Source organism: Pristis pectinata, chromosome 11 (genome assembly GCF_009764475.1).
Source record: "Pristis pectinata isolate sPriPec2 chromosome 11, sPriPec2.1.pri, whole genome shotgun sequence".
NCBI lineage: Eukaryota > Metazoa > Chordata > Chondrichthyes > Rhinopristiformes > Pristidae > Pristis > Pristis pectinata.
The window spans coordinates 60,485,047-60,504,268 of record NC_067415.1 but is presented as its reverse complement, the minus strand read 5'-3'; the positions used below and the strand labels follow the sequence as shown (position 1 = coordinate 60,504,268).

At 40.2% G+C, this 19,222-nt stretch overlaps 1 protein-coding gene across 1 annotated transcript in view; it reads right to left on the bottom strand.

Moving 5' to 3' along the window:
- The window catches only part of myo16 (myosin XVI), a 438,207-nt gene that overhangs the window by 279,787 nt on the left and 139,198 nt on the right, over window positions 1-19,222 (bottom strand). Inside the window, exon 9 of the mRNA XM_052025545.1 lies at window positions 4,038-4,188. Coding sequence (XP_051881505.1) covers window positions 4,038-4,188 — 151 coding nt within the window. The remainder of the gene's footprint in view (window positions 1-4,037; window positions 4,189-19,222) is intronic.

Here is a 19,222-nt window from a genome sequence, read left to right as displayed (position 1 = left end):
TTCCATGCACCAACCACTCTCTGGGTGAAAAACCTCCCCCTGTCATCTCCCCTGAACCTCCCACCCATAACCTTAAAGCCATGACCTCTTGTCTTGAGCATTGGTGCCCTGGGAAGGAGGCGCTGACTGTCCACTCCATCTATTCCTCTCAATATTTTATATACCTCTATCATGTCTCCTCTCATCCTCCTCCTTTCCAGTGAATAAAGCCCTAGCACCTTAAGCCTCTCCTCACATTCCATACACTCTAATCCCGGCAGCATCCTGGTAAATCTCCTTTGCACCCTCTCCAACACCTCCACATCCTTCCTATAATGCAGCGACCAGAATTGAACACAGTACTCTAAGTGTGGTCTAACTCGAGTTTTGTAAAGCTGCATCATCACTTCGCGGCTCTTAAACTCAATCCCACGATTTATGAAAGCTAACATCCCATAGGCCTTCTTAACTGCTCTATCCACCTGTGAGGCAACTTTCAGTGAACTGTGAATATGAACCTCCAGATCCCTCTGCTCCTCTACACTGCCAAGTACCTTGCCATTTACCTTGTACTCTGCCCTGGAGTTTGTCCTTCCAAAGTGTACCACCTCACACTTCTCTGGGTTGAACTCCATTTGCCACTTGTCAGCCCAGCTCTGCATCCTATCAATATCCCTTTGTAAGCTCCGACAGCCTTCCACACTAGCCACAACACCGCCAATCTTAGTGTCGTCTGCAAACTTACTAACCCAGCCTTCCACCCCCTTATCTGTTATCTATAAATATCATAAAAAGTAGAGGTCCCAGAACTGATCCCTGTGGGACACCACTAGTCACTGCCCTCCAATCTGAGGGCACTCCCTCCACCACAACCCTCTGTTTTCCACAGGCAAGCCAATTCCTAATCCACATAGCCAAGCTTCCCTGGATCCCTTGGCCTCTGACCTTCTGAAGAAGCCTACCATGAGGTACCTTTTTCAATAGAGCAGCACACTGTATTCACTGCTTATTAGGTGGTTTTCTTTACATGGGAAGAATTAATTGAAGATTGGTTGACAACATTGCAAAGCGCTTCCATTCAGTATGCAAGTATGAATCTGAATTTCCAGTAGCCTACCAATTTCATTTTCTATCATAATTTTGCTCTGAATTTATATTCTTGGCAATAAAGAACTTTACAAGCTTGAGGAACAAGATTTCATATTTGTACTATGCTCATTACAATCTCAAACAAGCAATGTAGAGTTCAATGATTGAATGTAATTATTCTGCTTTTGTCTTTTATACCTCTTCTAGATCCAGCTCATTATTTATATTTTGTCCCAGAGCCAAGAACTTTTACTATTCACTTTTATCCTCTTTGTCCCTTAATCTCACATTGCTTCTACTTGATTTTAGAGCTTTAGTTTGTGTTCTTTCCACCTCTCCTCCCCTTTCTCTGCATATGAAAGGAAGGACAACAACGGACAGGCTAATAAACATGGTGGGTCTGATGGGCTAAAATGTGTTTATTTCAATGCTAGGAGTACTATAGGTAAGGAGGATGAACTTAGAGCCTGGATCAGTACATGGAATTACGATGTTGTTGCCATTACAGAGATCTGGATGTGTAAGGGACAAGACTGGCTGCTCAACATTTCTGGATTTCATTGTTTTAAATGTGATGGGGGGGTGGTAAAAGAGGTGGAGGGGTTGCATTACTGATAAGGGAGAGTCACAGCAGTACTCAGAGAAGACACACTGGAGGCAATTTGAGTGGAGCTCAGAAATAGGATAGGTGCAATTATGCCTCCCAATAGCCACCAAGAGGTGGAGGAAGAGATATATAGACAGATCATGGAAAGATGCAGAAACCACAGGGTTGTCATCATGGGGACTTCATCTTCCCCAGTATTGACTGGAACTTCCTTAATACAAGAAGCTTAGATGGGGTGGGATTTCTTCAGTGCATCCAAGAAGGGTTCTTGAAACAGTGTGTAGAGAGCCCAACTAGAGGAGAGAACATACTGGACCGTGTTTTGGGAAATGAACCAGGGCAGGTGACAGACCTGATAGTCAGTGAATATTTTGGGAATAGTGACCACAACTCATTATGTTTTAAGGTAGTTATGAGTAAGGATAAAATTGGATCTTGTGCGAAGGTACTAAGTTGCGGGAGGGTAAATTACGACAGGATAAGACAGGAGCTAAGGGGCATTCATTGGGAGCAATGCCCCTTAGTCTTTTTCTTGAATTCATTTGCTTAATGGAATTGAATGCCTCTGACAAGCCCTGCACTTATTACCCACACATTGTAAGTTTTGTGTTTGCTATTCCAGAGTAGAATTAAGAGAAATCTGTAGGTGAGTCAGGATTCAAATATAGATCAAATTAAGTGAGGATGACTGAAAAGTATTAATGAATCAGATTTTTTTCTATTACAAAATCTGGTAGTTTCATGAGCATAATTTCTGAATCCAGTCTCTTATTTTAATTTTAATATACACATTTAAACTCTGCACCTTTCAGGGGAGTTGCAGGGATGGGGGCATTCAAACTCATGTCTCTGAATCGATAGTCAAGACTTTTGGCTACTAGTCCAGAATTGCAATCCTACTATACCCAGTATAAGGCAGTTGATCTGAAAACCTACTTTCTTCTGTATTGAAAGCTGCATGTTCTTTCCAGCTGTTATTTCAACTGCCCATCACTCACAGTATTCTGTTTTTATATAAATTGAAGGATTATTCCATTTGATGGAATCTTTCTTCCCATGCAGATCATAACAGAGGCCATACATGAGTAAAAGGAAGAAAGGCTTGAATGTATATGGAGATAACTCTAAGATGCTTCAAAACACTTTATAGCTTTTGAGGTACTTTGGAAATTGTCAGAATGTAAGAAACAAATCCATGGTAGTGCTGAACTCCTTCAGCATCAATTTAGAATTTTATCCACATGTAGTTGGAATGGGGCAGCACCACAATTCAGGAACAGCTTTTTCCCCTGTGCCATCAGATTTCTGAACGGTCCATGAACCCATGAACACCACCTCGTTATTCCTCTATTTGCACTATTTATTTATTTTTGTATTTTATGTCTTTGCACTGTACTGCTGCCACAAAACAACAAATTTCATGTCATATAAGTCAGTGATAATAAATCTGATTCTGATTCTGATGGTACAACAACTGATGCTGCTACTTCACGGCTCCAGGGACCTGGGTTGGATCCTGACCTCCGGTGCATCTGTGAGAAGTTTGCACATTCTCTCTGTGACCACTTAGGTTTGCTCTGGGATTTCTGGTTTCCTATCACCACAAAGATGTGCAGATAGGTTACTGTAAATAGCCACTAATGGCCTATTGACTGTACTGTAAGTTACCCCTTGGTGAACGTTAATGGCAAAAAGAAACAAAGGGAAGTTGATGAGAATAAGTTGTAGGGGTACAGGAAAATAAGGAAGGAGGGAATGGGAACAGATTTCTCCCCTGGGAGGCAGCATGTATACAATGGGCCAAATGACCTGCTTTTGTGGAATCCTACCTAAGATCCCACAAATGCCTGTGTCAGATCCACCCACTGAGCCACAGCTAACATTAAAATGATCAGTATGTAGAGTCAACATACCTCCTTTTGCTCAAAATATGCTAGATTCACACCATCAAACATGACTTTGTGAAAAGCATGCATGATTTTTACTCAGGATATTAAATAGTAACAGCTGATCATTGAAACATTATTGCCATTATACCTGAATTGAAACACTGAATTTTCACCTGACAGCTTGAAAGGAATTTTCCAAAATAGCTTGTATAATATCAGTGAAAATTTAAATGTTAGCAATTTGCACACTACACAACATCAAGACTCAGATAAAAATTGAAGTTAGCAATTTGAAATGCCAACAAATCAAAATACTTCAAACAAGGTAGCAAGAAAATATGCTTCAACAATGGTTCAGCATTCTTGTATTTCACATTGTGTATTGAACTATGTCACTATTACAGATTTTTTCATCCCAGGACATACTAGCTACCAATTAAAACTGGTATTCAGACAGAAATATTTATGGTTACCTGTTCAACTCCGCAAGCACCATTCACAGTTACATTGTCGCAGTGGCTCTCTTGTGAATTTTGTTTGCACAAGCTCCCTGAAGCGGCTTTAAACAATGTATCTTTTTCCAACATGCTATCCTGTTTGGCTATGGACATGGCGAGAGGGTTGCTGAGGGATTGAGATAAATACAAGTTAGATCACATTGTACTAAGATTAACAGCCAAGGAATATTCAGGCTAAAATCAGGGTGTTGCTTTTGATTTGTGCACAGGGCTTGAATATTTTGTTATTTTAATTTTGATTCTATTCAGGGTTTATTTTTCAGTTATCCTTAATGTTTGGCAATATCGGATATTTTTCATTTCTTAGCTAAAATATATCACCAAAGATCCCCACCACCCAGGCCATGCCATCTTCTCTCAGCTATCATTGGGCAGGAGGTAGAGGAGCCTGAAGTCCCATACCACCAGGTTCAAGAACAGCTACTTGCCTTCAACCATTCGGGTCTTGAATCAACCAGCACAACCCTAATCACTACTTTGACATAGCAACAGTATGACCACTTTGCACTACAATGAACTTTATTTCATTTTTGTTCTAATTGTGTTCTTTCTTGTAAAAATGTGTATAGTTTGTGTTTAATTTATGTTATTCTTGTGAATGTTGTGTACCTGATGCCATGTGCTTGTGATGCTGCTGCAAGTTTTTCATTGCACCAGTGCAGACATGTACTTATGTAGATGACAATAAACTTGACTTTGACTAAAATTTAAGAATCAACTTTTGAATTCCATAATTATTACAGTCAGATTGGTGATGAAAATAACAAGACTTTATTTTTAGAAGTCCAAGCAAACTACGTCATGTCAAAACAAAAGACGTAGTTCACATTATAAAAAATATGTTAGCACAGAATTTTTTTGGTGTAAAATATAGAAAAACAAACTTCAGATAGGTTTTTGGGGTGTGTTTGATTATTATTGACAAAATGGAAAAATTCGAGTCCCGTTCTTGCACTTCTGTCACCAACATATAAAACTGTGTTGCATGTCAACAGGAGACTATCAAATAAAACCTCGTTTTGAGATTGTATTTCTTTCATGCACGTAAAATCACAATAACATAAAGAAAATATGTACCAGCTGATGCTTCCTCCAACTGGACCAATAACATTATTGTACTGTCAAGAATTGTCAATTAATTGACTCATATTTTCAGGTGGGGAGGATGGCTGTTGAAAGAAATGAATGCTTCAATGCAAATACATATGCACAAACTGTAGATGGCATGGTTGATACCCATACTATATTCAGGAAGAACGTTAACCCAGTAGCAGTTGATGATAGTACAAAGGATCCTGTCAAAGCAGTTTTTAAATGTGTCAACAATATAGACAGGTGCTTATCTTTGGCTAAGATTTGTATTATGTCATTAATAATGGGACAAAGTTGAATTCATTTTTACGTAGCAGATGCATTGGGTGTTGCCAGTGTCTCATCATGTTTGCCAATATAACTGGTGAGGGTAGGGTGGTGGGCATCGTGCACATAGACTTCAGTAAAGCTTTCGACCTCGTGGTAGGTTGATCCAGAAGTTTAAGGCATATGGGATCCATGAGGGCTTGGTTGATTGGATTCAAAATTGGTTTGGCCACAGAAGATGGAGAGTAGTGGTGGAGGGGTATTATTCTCACTGGAGGCCTGTGACCAGTGGTGCTCTGTGAAGATCAGTGCTGGTACCTCTGCTGTTTGTGATATACATATATAAATAATTCAGATGAAACTGTGGGTGGGCTGATTAGTAAGTTTACAGAGACACAAAAATTGGTGGAGTTGTGGATAGTGAGGAAGGTTGTCAAAAGATTCAGCAAGATATAGATCAGTTGGAAATGTGGCCAGAGAAATGGCAGATGGAGTTTAATCCAGACAAATGAAGTGTTTCACTCTGGGAGGTCAAAAGTAAGAAGAAAGTGTACAGTAAATGGCAGGTCAATTAGGAGCATTGATGTACAAAGGATTCTTGAAGTTCATGTTCATAGGTCCCTGAAAGTAGCAACAGAAGTAGATAGGGTGGTAAAGAAAGTGTATGGTATACTTGCGTTTCTCGGTTGGGGTGTTGAGTATAAAAGTAAGGAAATCATTTTGCAGCAGTATAAAACTTTGGAGTATTGTGTGCAGTTCTGGTCACTGCATTACAGGAAGGATGTGCAAGCTTTGGTGAGGGTGCAGTAGAGGTTCACCAAGATGTTGCCTGGATTAGATAGTTTTGGCTATAAAGAGAGGTTGGACAAACTTGGATTGTTTTCTCTGGAGCTTTGAAGGCTGAGGGGCGAGCTGATAGAAGTATATAAAATTATGAGAGGCATCGATAGGGTAGATAGTCAGATCGTTTTTCCCAGAGTGGAAATGTCAAATATTAGAGGGCATATCTTTAAAGAGAGAAGGATAAAAATTTAAAGATTTATGAGGCATGTTTATTTACACAAGAGTATAGTCGATACCTGGAATGCACTGTCAGGGCTAGTGGTGGAAGCAGATACGATAGCACTGTTTAAGAGGCATTTAGACAGGCATGTGGACAGGCAGGGATTATAAGCTATAAGCAAGCAAATGGGATTAGTTTAAATTGGCATCATGGTTGGCACAGACATTGTGGCCAAGGCACCTGTTCTGTGTTGTACAGTTCTATATGCCATAACAGCCACAATCGAACTTCAAGGTAAACAATTCTAAATGATAGGTTTTAAAGTATTTCAGTGAAAATGTTTTATATAAATGAGAAAGCAAAATACTCCAGATGCTAGATCTTGGAAATTAAATAGAAAATGATGGAAAATCCAATGGAGAAAGAAAATCTGGGAAAGAGAAAATGCTGGAAAATCCTATGGAGAGAGAAACTTTGTTAATGAAGTGAACCAATTTTAAGAGAGTGGGGAGGGGGCAGTAGAACACAAAGGAGAAAGTCTGTGATTAAGGTGGTGGGTCAGAGATGTTAAGTGATAAAAGGGGTGGGTGGAACTGAGTAAAACAGGGTAGCAATAACAAAAGGTAGGACTGAAGAAGGTGAAGTAGGATAAGACAAATGAGAAATGAGATCATCAGAAAAGACAGCATGGATGCAGGTAATGTGAGATTCAAAGGCTGGAATGGTTGATCATCTAAAACTATTGAAACCTTCTGGAAGGCTGTAAGATGCCTAGTTCAAAGGTAAGGTGTTGTTCCTCAAATTTGCCTTGAGCTTTGTTGAAATGGTGAAAGAGGCTATAGCATCATAAGGTCTGAACAGAGATGTCTGCAAAGTAGCCACCTAAGCTGCACTTAGTTTCCCCAATGTCAAGGCAACTGCATTGTGAACACAGAATATAGCATACAAAAATAGAGCAAATATACCCAGAGAAAAGTGTTTGGGGCCCTGGATGATTGAAAGTATGAAGATAAAAGGACAGGTGTAGCATCTCCTGTGTTTGCACAGGATGGTGCTATGGGAAGAGGTGTTGGTATTGGTGGAAGAATGATCCCAGAGGAGGAGAAGGGAAGATGTTTCTGGTAGTGGTATCACTTGGAGCACGAATGTAGAGGCTCATGCAGTGGAAGTTGTGAATAAGGGGAACCTTATTTTTATTATGGGGAGAAAAGACAAGGTTAGAGCAGAAGATTGGAAAGTAGAATAGATACATTGTAATCTGAAAGCAAATATTTAACTGCTTCTGATCCATTCTAATTTATTTCACTTTTGTCTATGCTTTCAGGCAATTATTCAGTTTTCTCATTTTGGATATTTAAAAAGGATCATTCTAGCATTTAACAGTACCTGAGTGAACTTTCTCCAGAAGTAATATCAAAGTTGCTATGGATACATCTAAGGAGCATCTAATTTCCTTTCATTTCTTGCATGACAATGCAAACTCCAACAAACTATGATGCATTTTGCCATCAAGTATTGCAATGGGCAGTGCATTAGGTTGGTAAATATTAAATAGAGGGTTAGTGAGTGGAATCAATAAAATTTGTCAAAGAGAAAAATTATTGTTGAACCAAGTCTTTCTTTAGATCTTTGATTGTATCCAGTGGGCATGAGAAAACTAAACTTCCCTTCCTCAGGCCAAGACAGCTAACCAGTTTCAGTTAGGAAAAAATTGTCACCTATTTTGTATGTCTGTTACATTCATTTTTGTATCTATCTCACTGTGTTCTACTTGCATAGTACAATCTCAGTTGCTTCTTTGTATATTTGATTTCTTCTGGGAGTAGGAGTGGGGGTCTGCTTTGGTTTTACTTAATGAGGACCAACTTATCAGTTCCACTGCCAGGGACTACTTGATGTTAATATTCTAGTAGATAGCAGTTTGGTTCAGTTCATTCCCAGACTCACGTCTCACTGTTAGCTTTTATCACTGTGAAGTTAACAAGGGAAAGGCCTTTGTGCACATTTATACAATTCCATCCCATAAGACATTGGTTGTGTAACAGATTATAGCAGCTGGAGGGCCTCAAATTGGTGGCGCCATCAGTCAGCACTACAACATCTTTTGAGCAGTGGTAGAACTTCTTGGCATTTTCATTCATTGGGGAATTAATTTAAGTCTCTGTAGCATACTGGAAGATGGTTTTTCTGTAATTATTGTATAGGTGGTAAGTAATCCAGTAAATAAACCTTAGGAGATATCAGAAGGTCCAAAACACACAGCAATTATTTACTGCTGATGACTAACTCCCTGTTGCATCGTATATCCATACATGATTCATTCACATAATTACATACAAGTATGCCAAACTGCTTTCTTTCCCTTTTTGAAAGAGTGTTTCACGTATAAAGAGCAATTACAGAAGAATTCTTTTACTGGCTCTCTAAGTTGCTTGGACCTGCCACTGTATTTCTTAATCTGAAGAATGTGTAGCACCCTAACTGAACTCACTGTCAATATATGTATCTCCCCTTCAGCAGTTTGTTCCATCCCCCAAAAATACATTCATGATCACTTAATTCTCCACTGCAATTATTTGGTCTCTCACTGCAATTATTTGGTCAAAGTAGATACCTCAAACTTCACCTCCAATTAGAAAGTGATATTTTCTACAAAATTTTGCAATTTTGTACCACTGTACCTTTTCAATATCCTGCACCTGCACATTGCCCTTACTTGTTAACTCTTAATACTCTCACTTTCTCATATTTCCTTATGACATGGAAGCAGGCCATTCAGCTCTTTGATGCTGGGGGTCACAGAACAAGGTCATGACACAAGCTTCCTGCACTTATATTCGATGCTCAGCTAGTAAAAGTTAGTATCCCATATGTCTTTTTCACCACTTTAGCTAACTGTGCTGATACATTGTCCCTTTGTTCCTGATAAACTCCCTGGGCTTTAGCATTCATTGTGTATGTCTACCCTTATCAATCCTCCCAAAGAGCAGCACATAAATCAGGAATAAATTTAAACCTACCACCACTCAGACCATTTTACCATTTGAGCATTAACTTCCTGTAATCCAAGACTATCCTCCTCTCCATCAACAATATCACAATTTTCTTCAGTTGCATTTCGCATGGTTGTAGAAAAGTTTGAAATTAAAATGGGAAGAAATGTACTAAACTGGTGTGAGGCAAATTTTACATGAATGAGGTGGATGAGCAAAGTATAAAGGTGGCAGATGCTTAAAAGAGATCAGACTCAGAACAATGGGAAGTATTTAAGAAGGAGATTGATGGAGTTCAAGGTAAACATGTTCTTACAGAGAAAAAGGTTGGCACAGCCGTCGAGAAACCTTAGATGACAAGGTGCATAGAGAGTAGGAGAGGAGAAGAAAAGGAAGCTTATGTTGTACACCAAGAGCTTAATACAGCAGAAAGCCTGGAAGAGTTTAGATAATGGAGGAGTGGAATTAAAAGAGAAATTAATTAGGAAAATGGAGAGAAGGTATAAAAACTACTGGCAAGTAAAGAAAAATATCTGAAGATGTTTTATAAGTGCAAGAGGATAACCTAGGAAAGAGTATGGCAAAATATAGTCTGCATATGGACCCAAAAGGTGCAGTTAAGGATCACAAAAGAGAGAGATATAATGCCAGGAGATAATGCCAGTGTTGTGGCTATTACAGACTCATGTGAAATTATAAGATTATCATATTTGTCCATACATGATGGACAAGATTCCTTGGCATTTTTTGATGACACTTCCATTGAAGTTATAATTTTGCAAGCCAGGTCAGTGTACTTTACAATTTGGACTGAATGCACTCGTTAGTGAGGCTATAAATAAATCTATCCTGCAGTACAAGGTTTAAAAACTTACCAAGATTGCAAAACTCAGATAGACTCTTCAATGTAGTAATAAATATGCTGACTGATTGTTGTGCCAAACTTTTCACTCTTTCAAATGGTTGTGGGTTGAAGTGGATTTCCAATTTCTGCTCTACTTCAGTGAATGAAACATCTTTGGCTGCTATGGAGCTACCAGATTGGTAAACATGCAATCTCCTTCAACAGAATGGCCTTTTTCTAATTGCTTATAGCATTTTCAGTGCTTTCATGTTTTCAATACTTCCTTTACTTTGGAAATATTATTTGCAGTGAAGAACATTTTTATTCTCTCCATATAAACTGTGAAAGACTTACATACTCAATTAAACATTCCTGGACTGTCTATATATCCCCACTCTACTTGAACTGTCATTTTGTCACATTTCCTGAATAACAGTGACAGTACTGCAGTAAAGACCTCCCTCGACTGTGCTCAATAATCCCCTATTAATTCCCTATTGCTTTCTCTGCTTATCAGCATCTCTCAGCCCATCAGCCTTTTAATGGATGCTATCTAGGCACTTAATGCAGGCTTATCGACTCGCAATTCAGCAAAGGTAATTGAAAATCCCTGCCACTTACTCTTCTCTGACTATCGGGGTACAGGAAAAAGATAGAGAGCTTAGTGGAATGGTGTCATGACAACAACCTTGCCCTCAATGTCAACAATACTAAAGAGCAGGTCATTGACTTCAGGAAAGGGGGTGGTGTACATACACCTGTCTACATCAATGGTGCTGAGGTCGAGAGGGTTGAGAGTTTCAAGTTCCTGGGAGTGAACATCACCAACAACCTGTCCTGGACAAACCACGTGGATGCCATGGCCAAGGAAGCTCACCAGCACCTCTACTTCCTCAGGAGGCTAAAGAAATTTGGTTTGTCCCCTCTCACCAACTTTTACCGATGCACCATAGAAAGCATCCTATCAGGATGTATCACGGCTTGGTATGGCAACTGCTCTGCCCAAGACTGCAAGAAGCTGCAGAGAGTTGTGGACACAGCCCAGCACATTACGGACACCAGTCTCCCCTCCTTGGACTCTGTCTTTACCTATCATTGTCTTGGTGTAGCAGCCAGCATAGTCAAAGACCCCACCCACCCAGGACATTCTCTCTTCTCTACTCTTCCATCGGGTGGAAGATACAGGATCCTGAGGGCACATACCACCAGACTTGAGGACAGCTTCTACTCCACAGTGATAAGACTATTGAACAGATGGACTATGACCTATGACCTCATGACCTCACGATTTACCTTGTTGTAACCTTGCACCTTATTGCACTGCACTTTCTCTGTAGCTGTGACACTTTACTCTGTACTGTTATTGCTTTTTTTTACCTGTACTACTTCAATGCACTCTGTACTAACTTGATGTAACTGCACTGTGTAATGAATTGACCTGCAAGATCGGTTTGTAAGACAAGTTTTTCACTGTACTTCGGTACAAGTGACAATAATAAACCAATACCAATACCAATAGGTTTTGAGGTCTTGGGAGTTTCTCTCTTCATTCACTTCTCTGCCACAAGTCCTTGATGGTTTTGATGTTGTCAATCCCTCATCCTGAACAGTACTTCAGAGCTTCTTCCAACTACACCATTGTTTTTCCTCTGCTCCTGATTTCTTTCTAGATTATCCAATTCATGTTCTGATATCATAGGTACAATTATGCCATTCCATCATGTGCATACATGACTTACATATTTACATAAAAATATACTGCAGGCCACATCTGTTTCTATATGAGTATTTCATAAAGAAGGGTAGATAATTCACCTGAAGTCTTCTGTAAATGTCCTCTGACAACCAGTGCAACAAAATGGGACTGTATTTAGAGTCATAGAATTGTACAGCATTGAAACAAGTCCTTTGGCCCGACCCAACCATGCCAACCAATAGACACCCCTCCATGTTAATCCCATCTCCCAGCACATGGCCTATTCTCTTCTATATCTAAGTGATTTAGAAGAAACATAGAAACATAGAAGAACCTACAGCACAATTCAGGCCCTTCAGCCCACAAAGCTGTGTTGAACATGTCCCTACCCTATAAATTACTAGGCTTACCTATAGCCCTCTATTTTTCTCAGCTCCATGTACCTGTCAAACAGTCTCTTAAAAGACCCTACAGTATCTGCCTCCACCACCATTGCTGGCAGCCCATTCCACGCACTCACCACTCTCTGTGTAAAAAACTTACCCCTGACATCTCCTCTATAGCTCCTCCCCAGCACCTTAAACCTATGTCCTCTTGTGGCCACCATTTCAGCCCTGAGGAGAAGCTTCTGACTATCCACCCGATCAATGCCTCTCATACCTCTATCAATACCTCTGTCAGGTCCCCCTTCATCCTTCGTCGCTCCAAGGAGAAAAGGCCGAGTTCCCTCAACCTGTTTTCATAAGGCATGCTCCACATTCCAGGCAGCATCCTTGTAAATCTCCTCTTCACCCTTTCTATAGCTTCCACATCCTTCCTGTAGTGAGGCAACCAGAACTGAGCACAGTACTCTAAGTGGGGTCTGACCAGGGTCCTATATAGTTGCAACAATACCTCTCGGCTCCTAAATTCAATTCCACGATTGGTGAAGGACAATACACCATATGCCTTCTTAACCACAGAGTCAACCTGTGCAGCTGCTTTGAGGGTCCTATGGACTCGGACCCCAAGATCCCTCTGATCCTCCACACTGCCAAGAGTCCTACTATTAATACTATATTCTGACCTACCAAAATGAACCACTTCACACTTATCTGGGTTGAACTGCATCTGCCATTTCTCAGCCCAACTTTGCAGCCTATCTATGTCCCGCTGTAACCTCTGACAGCCCTCTATATTATCCACAACACCTCCAACCTTTGTGTCATCCGCAAACTTACTAACACATCCCTCCACTACCTCATCCAGGTCATTTATAAAAATCACAAAGAGCAAGGGTCCCAGTACAGATTCCTGAGGTACACCACTGGTCACCAACCTCCATGCAGAATACAACCCTTCAACAACCACTCTTTGCCTTCTGTGGGCCAGCCAGTTCTGGATCCACATTGCAATGTCCCCTTGGATCCCATGTCTCCTTACTTTCTCAATAAGCTTTGCATGGGGTACCTTATCAAATGCCTTGCTGAAATCCATATACACTACATGTTAAGTGCTCATTTTCGACACTTCTTAAATGCTGTCAGTGACCCAACTTCAACCATTCTCTCAGGCAGTGCATTCCAGCTACTTTCTCTCTCTGGGTGAAGAAGCTTTGCCCCCCCCTTAAAGATTTATCCCTTCTAAATCTTTTACGCCTTCCCCTAAATCTTTGTCCTTTATCTACCTCTGATATTGGGAAAGTTTCCTACCCTATATAAACCCCTCATAATTTTATATACCTCAATTTTGTCCCCTCTTATCTCCTCTGCTTCAGGGAGAACAGACCTTGTTTCTCCAGTCTCACTTCATAACTGAACTGCTCCATCCTGGTGAACCTCCTTTGCACCCTCTTCAGTGTGATCACATTCTTCCTATAGCATGGTGACCAGAACTGCACAAAGTAATCCGCTGAGGTCTGACCAAAGATTTATAAAATTGGAACATAACCTTCCTTCTGTATTTAGTGTCCTGACTAATGAAAGCCAGTATCACATATACCTTCCTAACCACATTATATGCCGGTATTCCCACCTTGAAGGATCTATGAGCAGGTATTCTAAGGACTCTCTGTTCCTCAATACTCCCTATGTGTATGACCTAGGGAGTACTCTAGTACTCCCAACCTACATAACCTCACATTTGTCTGGATTAAACTCCATTTGCCATTTTTCAGCCCATTCCCCAACGCTTTGCAGCCTAAGACTACCTTCCATGCTATCAACAACTCAGCCAATCTTAGTGTTGTCCGCAAACATACAGATCATGCCACCGACACCCACATCTAAGTCTACAAACAGCAAGAGTCCAAGCAACGATCCCTGTGGGACTCTGCTAAGTCACAGGCATCCAGTCACAAAAACAACCCTCTACCATGACCCTTTGTGTCCTACTACCAAGCAAATTTTGGATCTAGTTTTCCCACATACCCAGGTTCCCATGGGCCCGAACCTTTCGAACCAGTCTACTTATTTGCTTTTTGTAGGATCTTGTGCTTTCCCTTAGCATTGCACCAGATTATCAACCTAGAATTTCTGTGAACAGGAATGAAAATTGAATCCAAATCTTTAAACTCAGAGAAGAAAAATCTTGCCAACTGATGCATAGCTGACACCAGATAACGTGCTACAAGTCCTGCCCTTCTTTTATAACACAGTCATGATTATGGCGGGACCATGAATGGTGAAACTATCAAATAACATATAACAACGTTACTGATAAAGCAACCAGATGTACAGTGTATCCCCGTAGTACGGCAGTTTGGGTAACAGAAATTTGTCCTTACAGAATTCATAAATTACTACTGAAAATATTGAGATATGGAATAAAAATTCACTCATAGAATTTATGTGAGAAAATATGTCTAATAAACAAAAAATGTGAAAGAAACGACAAATTTTGTCAATTTTGTCAAGGGTTCATGTTGTGGAAAGTTGCGATACGAACAGTTTTCTAGGGAAGCAACTCTTCATAATGCAGGAGTGTACTATACTCTTAACCTACAGTGAGTTTTCAACCGTTCCACAAAAGGAAAACACTCGACAACATTTCACATTTCTTAATCTAACTACAGGTGACCCAACGTATGGCAAGGCTGCGTTCTGAGAAAACCATCCGTATTGCAATTTTCTATGCATTCCTGTGGGATGTTTTTCTCCCAACAGCAATGAACCTTTGGGTGTGCAAGGGACTCCTGAAACTGGAAACTTTCAATGACTTTGTTCGTAGCTCTGAGGCAATTTCATCCAAGAGAATGGGAAGTTTGTATTTTAACATGCACAAGGGAATCAACTGGGTTGTTTCAAATTAATATTTGGAAATTTATTTTATTCTGCAACATACATCCCACTCCCTTGGTAAGACCTCTGGGAAAAATGTCAGAGGTAGAAAAATAAAATCCAAGAATATGAGAAAAATCCAAATTCCTGATCAGATGTTCCTGAAACAAACTGATTTAAATGGTGTCACTGTTACATGAGACGCATCAGGATTGATAAATCAATACACATGCAGATTTATAGAGCAAAAACTGCAGCGAACTGACTGGATTAAAACACACGAACTGGAGCTCACATTGTCACTTAGAAGCAGATTACCAAAGGCCCTTAAAAAGGAAATCCATAACTGAAATCCTGCGTCCAATTCTCATCAAAAGCTTGAACCTACATTTTCAGAAAAGCTAAAAAGATGCAATCCTATCAAATATGGTTGATAAGCATTTCAAATATGGTAAGCAGTTTGAACAATTCACAGGGGATTCAAACTGAATGTAGGCAGAAGAGAAAGGGTTGTTGTTTTAATTAACTAGAGAGTAGCAACAGAAAAGATTCTCTCATCAATTTCCAAAGCAAATCTCTTAAGTGGCCCCCCATTGTGAACAGGCAGCCTGTGATATTTACAGACAGCGGAGTCTGTTTGATTACGGCTGGGAAGTTACAAGTAGACATTTTGTGTTTATTTTCACATTTATTCTGTAAGAGTGAATTTTATTCCATATCTCAATTTTTTTTTGGTAATAATTTTTGAATTTCGTTAGGGTGTATTTCCGTTACCTGAACTGCCATAATGCAGGGGTTGCCTGTCGTTAAATACAGAATGTTATTGGGTGCAGCTAAATGGCCTATTAGGACATGTCATATATATGTTTTTAAGTTAGAGAATATTGCGAAATAAAAAAAAGTGAAGCAGGAAACATACAGAATTAATTAAGTTTTTCCTGGCACTTGAACTTGCCACTTCCAAAAATTATACACTTCAGGAATTACAAGTGACTGCTGAGGCATTATAATTACGAATGCATAAACCACCAGTCACCACTCTACTCCATTCACTGACTCTTTACCATGAACTGTCCATCCTTTGTGCATCTAAAATGAATCCTCAAAATCACAACTTTCATATTACCTGCTTATATTCATCTTTACTTCCATTTACCTCTGTTGGATCTTTATCAATAGCATTTTTTTTCAACCAACTTTTCCCTCCTCCTGTCAAACCTCCCCCCACATTCCACCATTTCCTATAAAACTCTGAATACGTGCTACCTACAGTAATGCCCACCTCTATTTCAAATGTGAAAACTGATAAAATGATTGAAAGGGAAAAGTAACCCTGGCAGTAAATCACGGATTTGAAAGGTAAATGGCTGTTGAGAAAAAGCATTTTGGCTCTAAATATTATAAATTACACTAAAGTTAAATCCTTGTTCTTCTATCCGGCATAAGTGACTGGTTCTGTTGTGGATAATGATGACTTATTTGCATGAAGTGTAAAGATATAGAAACATACAACACTTAACAACACATTTTAAATTGGCAGCTCTTGTGGAGGGAGAAATGATTGAGCACTACATGCAAATTGGAAATGTCAAAAAGGAGAGAACGTGTTAAGTCTAATTAACATTTCCTACTTTCAGAGAGAGACGGGAGAATAACAATTTTTCATGATAGTGTCATCATTGAGCTATTGAATCTGAACACCAATGAAAGTGCTGCCAAATTATCAAGAAAATGCAAAAGTGCAATTTTGTAATCATAACAACAGAAAATAAAATATATGATATTTATATCCCATTGATTACTGACAGGATGACCTTTATGTAGATCAGCAGTAAGATTTAGAGAAATGTTTGAAAAGGTAGTTTGAAATGTGGCACAGGTATAGAAACTTCTGCAATCTATCTTAAGCAATTTACTCAATTAGTTATCACACTACAGTATCTGATTTTCCACTCAGCCACTCAAACATTATTTGTGAGTTTGAAGTCATTAAGTATTTCATTGTAATCATGGATAATAACATGCCAATCTTATTCTGTTTTCTTATAAAACTCTGGTATGAACTGAATTGTTTGTGACACATTAAACACAGAGTAGTATTTCCAAATAAATGCTACTCTTGTGGCGGCCCGCACACGCGGGACTCAAACCGCCATTGGGAGCCGTGGGCAGACACGCGGTAGCACGTTTGGAACTACTACCCGCTCAGGGCGGACCCTCCGGGGACAGTCGGACGTCACGTCCGCCCCGCGAGCTCAGGGGCCCATGGGATGGGAGATTTAAGCGTGCGATTTTGAATCAGTAAAGGGTTTTTGAGTTCAGCACTCTCTGCCTCCGTGTGTTCCTTTAGTAGCGCGTTGCGTGTGCGTGTGGCTATGCTCGTATGTTTAATGTACAGATATGAAAAGTAAGGGAGGAATCATTGTTGAAAGAAGTAATATTTTGTTGTTCTTTTTCAGAAAGAAGTAGAGGTTCAGCAGATCGGGTCTACACTTGTCACCTTGAGAGACATTAATCTTCATAATTCTCAACCCAAGGGGTTGTGGAGGCTCAGGTGTTATATATATATTGCAGGCGGAGATCTATGGATTTTTAGATAGCAAAAGAATCAAGAGAAGTGGTGCTTTGAATTGGACAGCATGTAAGAGGATTCAAAAGGCCTTGTCCTACTTTTATTTATGATGTTCTAATGTTCTTAAATTCCATATTCCCATTGTCCTATTTCCTGCTGCTTGTGCATTTGGAAATCTTCAGCCCTTTATTTCAAAAACTTCCCTCCCTTGGTCTTGACTCATAACTTCTGCCTAACATTGCTATGTACCATCTACACCTCCAACATAAAATATTGCCTCACTCTTCCACCTCACTATTAGTGGTCCTGTGAAAGCATACTTTACCACCCAGTTCCTTGCTTTCAGAAGCTCCTTGTTGACTGTGTGTTCAGGTTCACTTCCTCTGTGTCCACTCTCCCTCTTTATTGTGCTGCATGTCTTCCAGAATCTTACTACCATTGCATCATATGATCCAAAAGGAGATTGTTCGGCCCACCAACCCTATGTCAGCCCTTGATATGGACTTTCCCCTCAGTCCTGCATTCTCTCCCCCACATTTTCCCTGTTCTCTGATTCCTCTTCCTGTTAGATCTGCTTCTACAAGCCTTTCAGGTAACTCATCTCAGATCACAGCAACTCACCACTCTCTCCTCCACTCACTGATTCACTCTGACTGGCATCCCTCTGGTCTCCCTCCTTCTCTCATACTGAGAACATTCTGTCCCCTTCCATTCAATCCAACCTACCAGTGTTTTACAACAGTCTCATTCAGTATCCCTCTTAACCTTCCCTGCTCCAAGGAGAACAGACCGTGGCTGACCCTGTCTCTCTGCATTTCTGGAAGTCACTCATCCCATTTTCAATCAGAGAAATATATTTCAAGTGCAGTGACTGGAACATAGAACATAGAACAGTACAGCACAGAACAGGCCCTTTGAACCACAATGTTGTGCCGACATAGCTAATCCCTCCTACCTACACAATGCCCATATCCCTCTATTTTCCTCTCATTCATGTGCCCATCCAAGCCCCTCTTAAAAGCTGCCACTGAATTTGCCTCCACCACTCTACCAGGCAATGCATTCCAGGCATCCACCACTCTGAGTAAAAAACTTACTCTTCACGTCTGTTCTGAACCTACCCCCTCTCACCTTAAATGCATGCCCTCTGGTATTGGATCGCTCAATAATGGCAATAATGGGAAAAAGATATTGCTCGTTCGCTCTATCTACGCCCCTCATAATTTTATACACTTCCAACAGATCACCGCTCAGCCTCTGCCGCTCCAGAGAAAAGAGCCCAAGTTCGTCCAGCCTCTCTTGATAGCACATGTCCTTTAATCCAGGCAGCATCCTTGAAAACCTCCTCTGCACCCTCTCTAAAGCCTCGACATGCTTCCTATAGTGAGGTGACCAGAACTGCATGCAATACTCTAA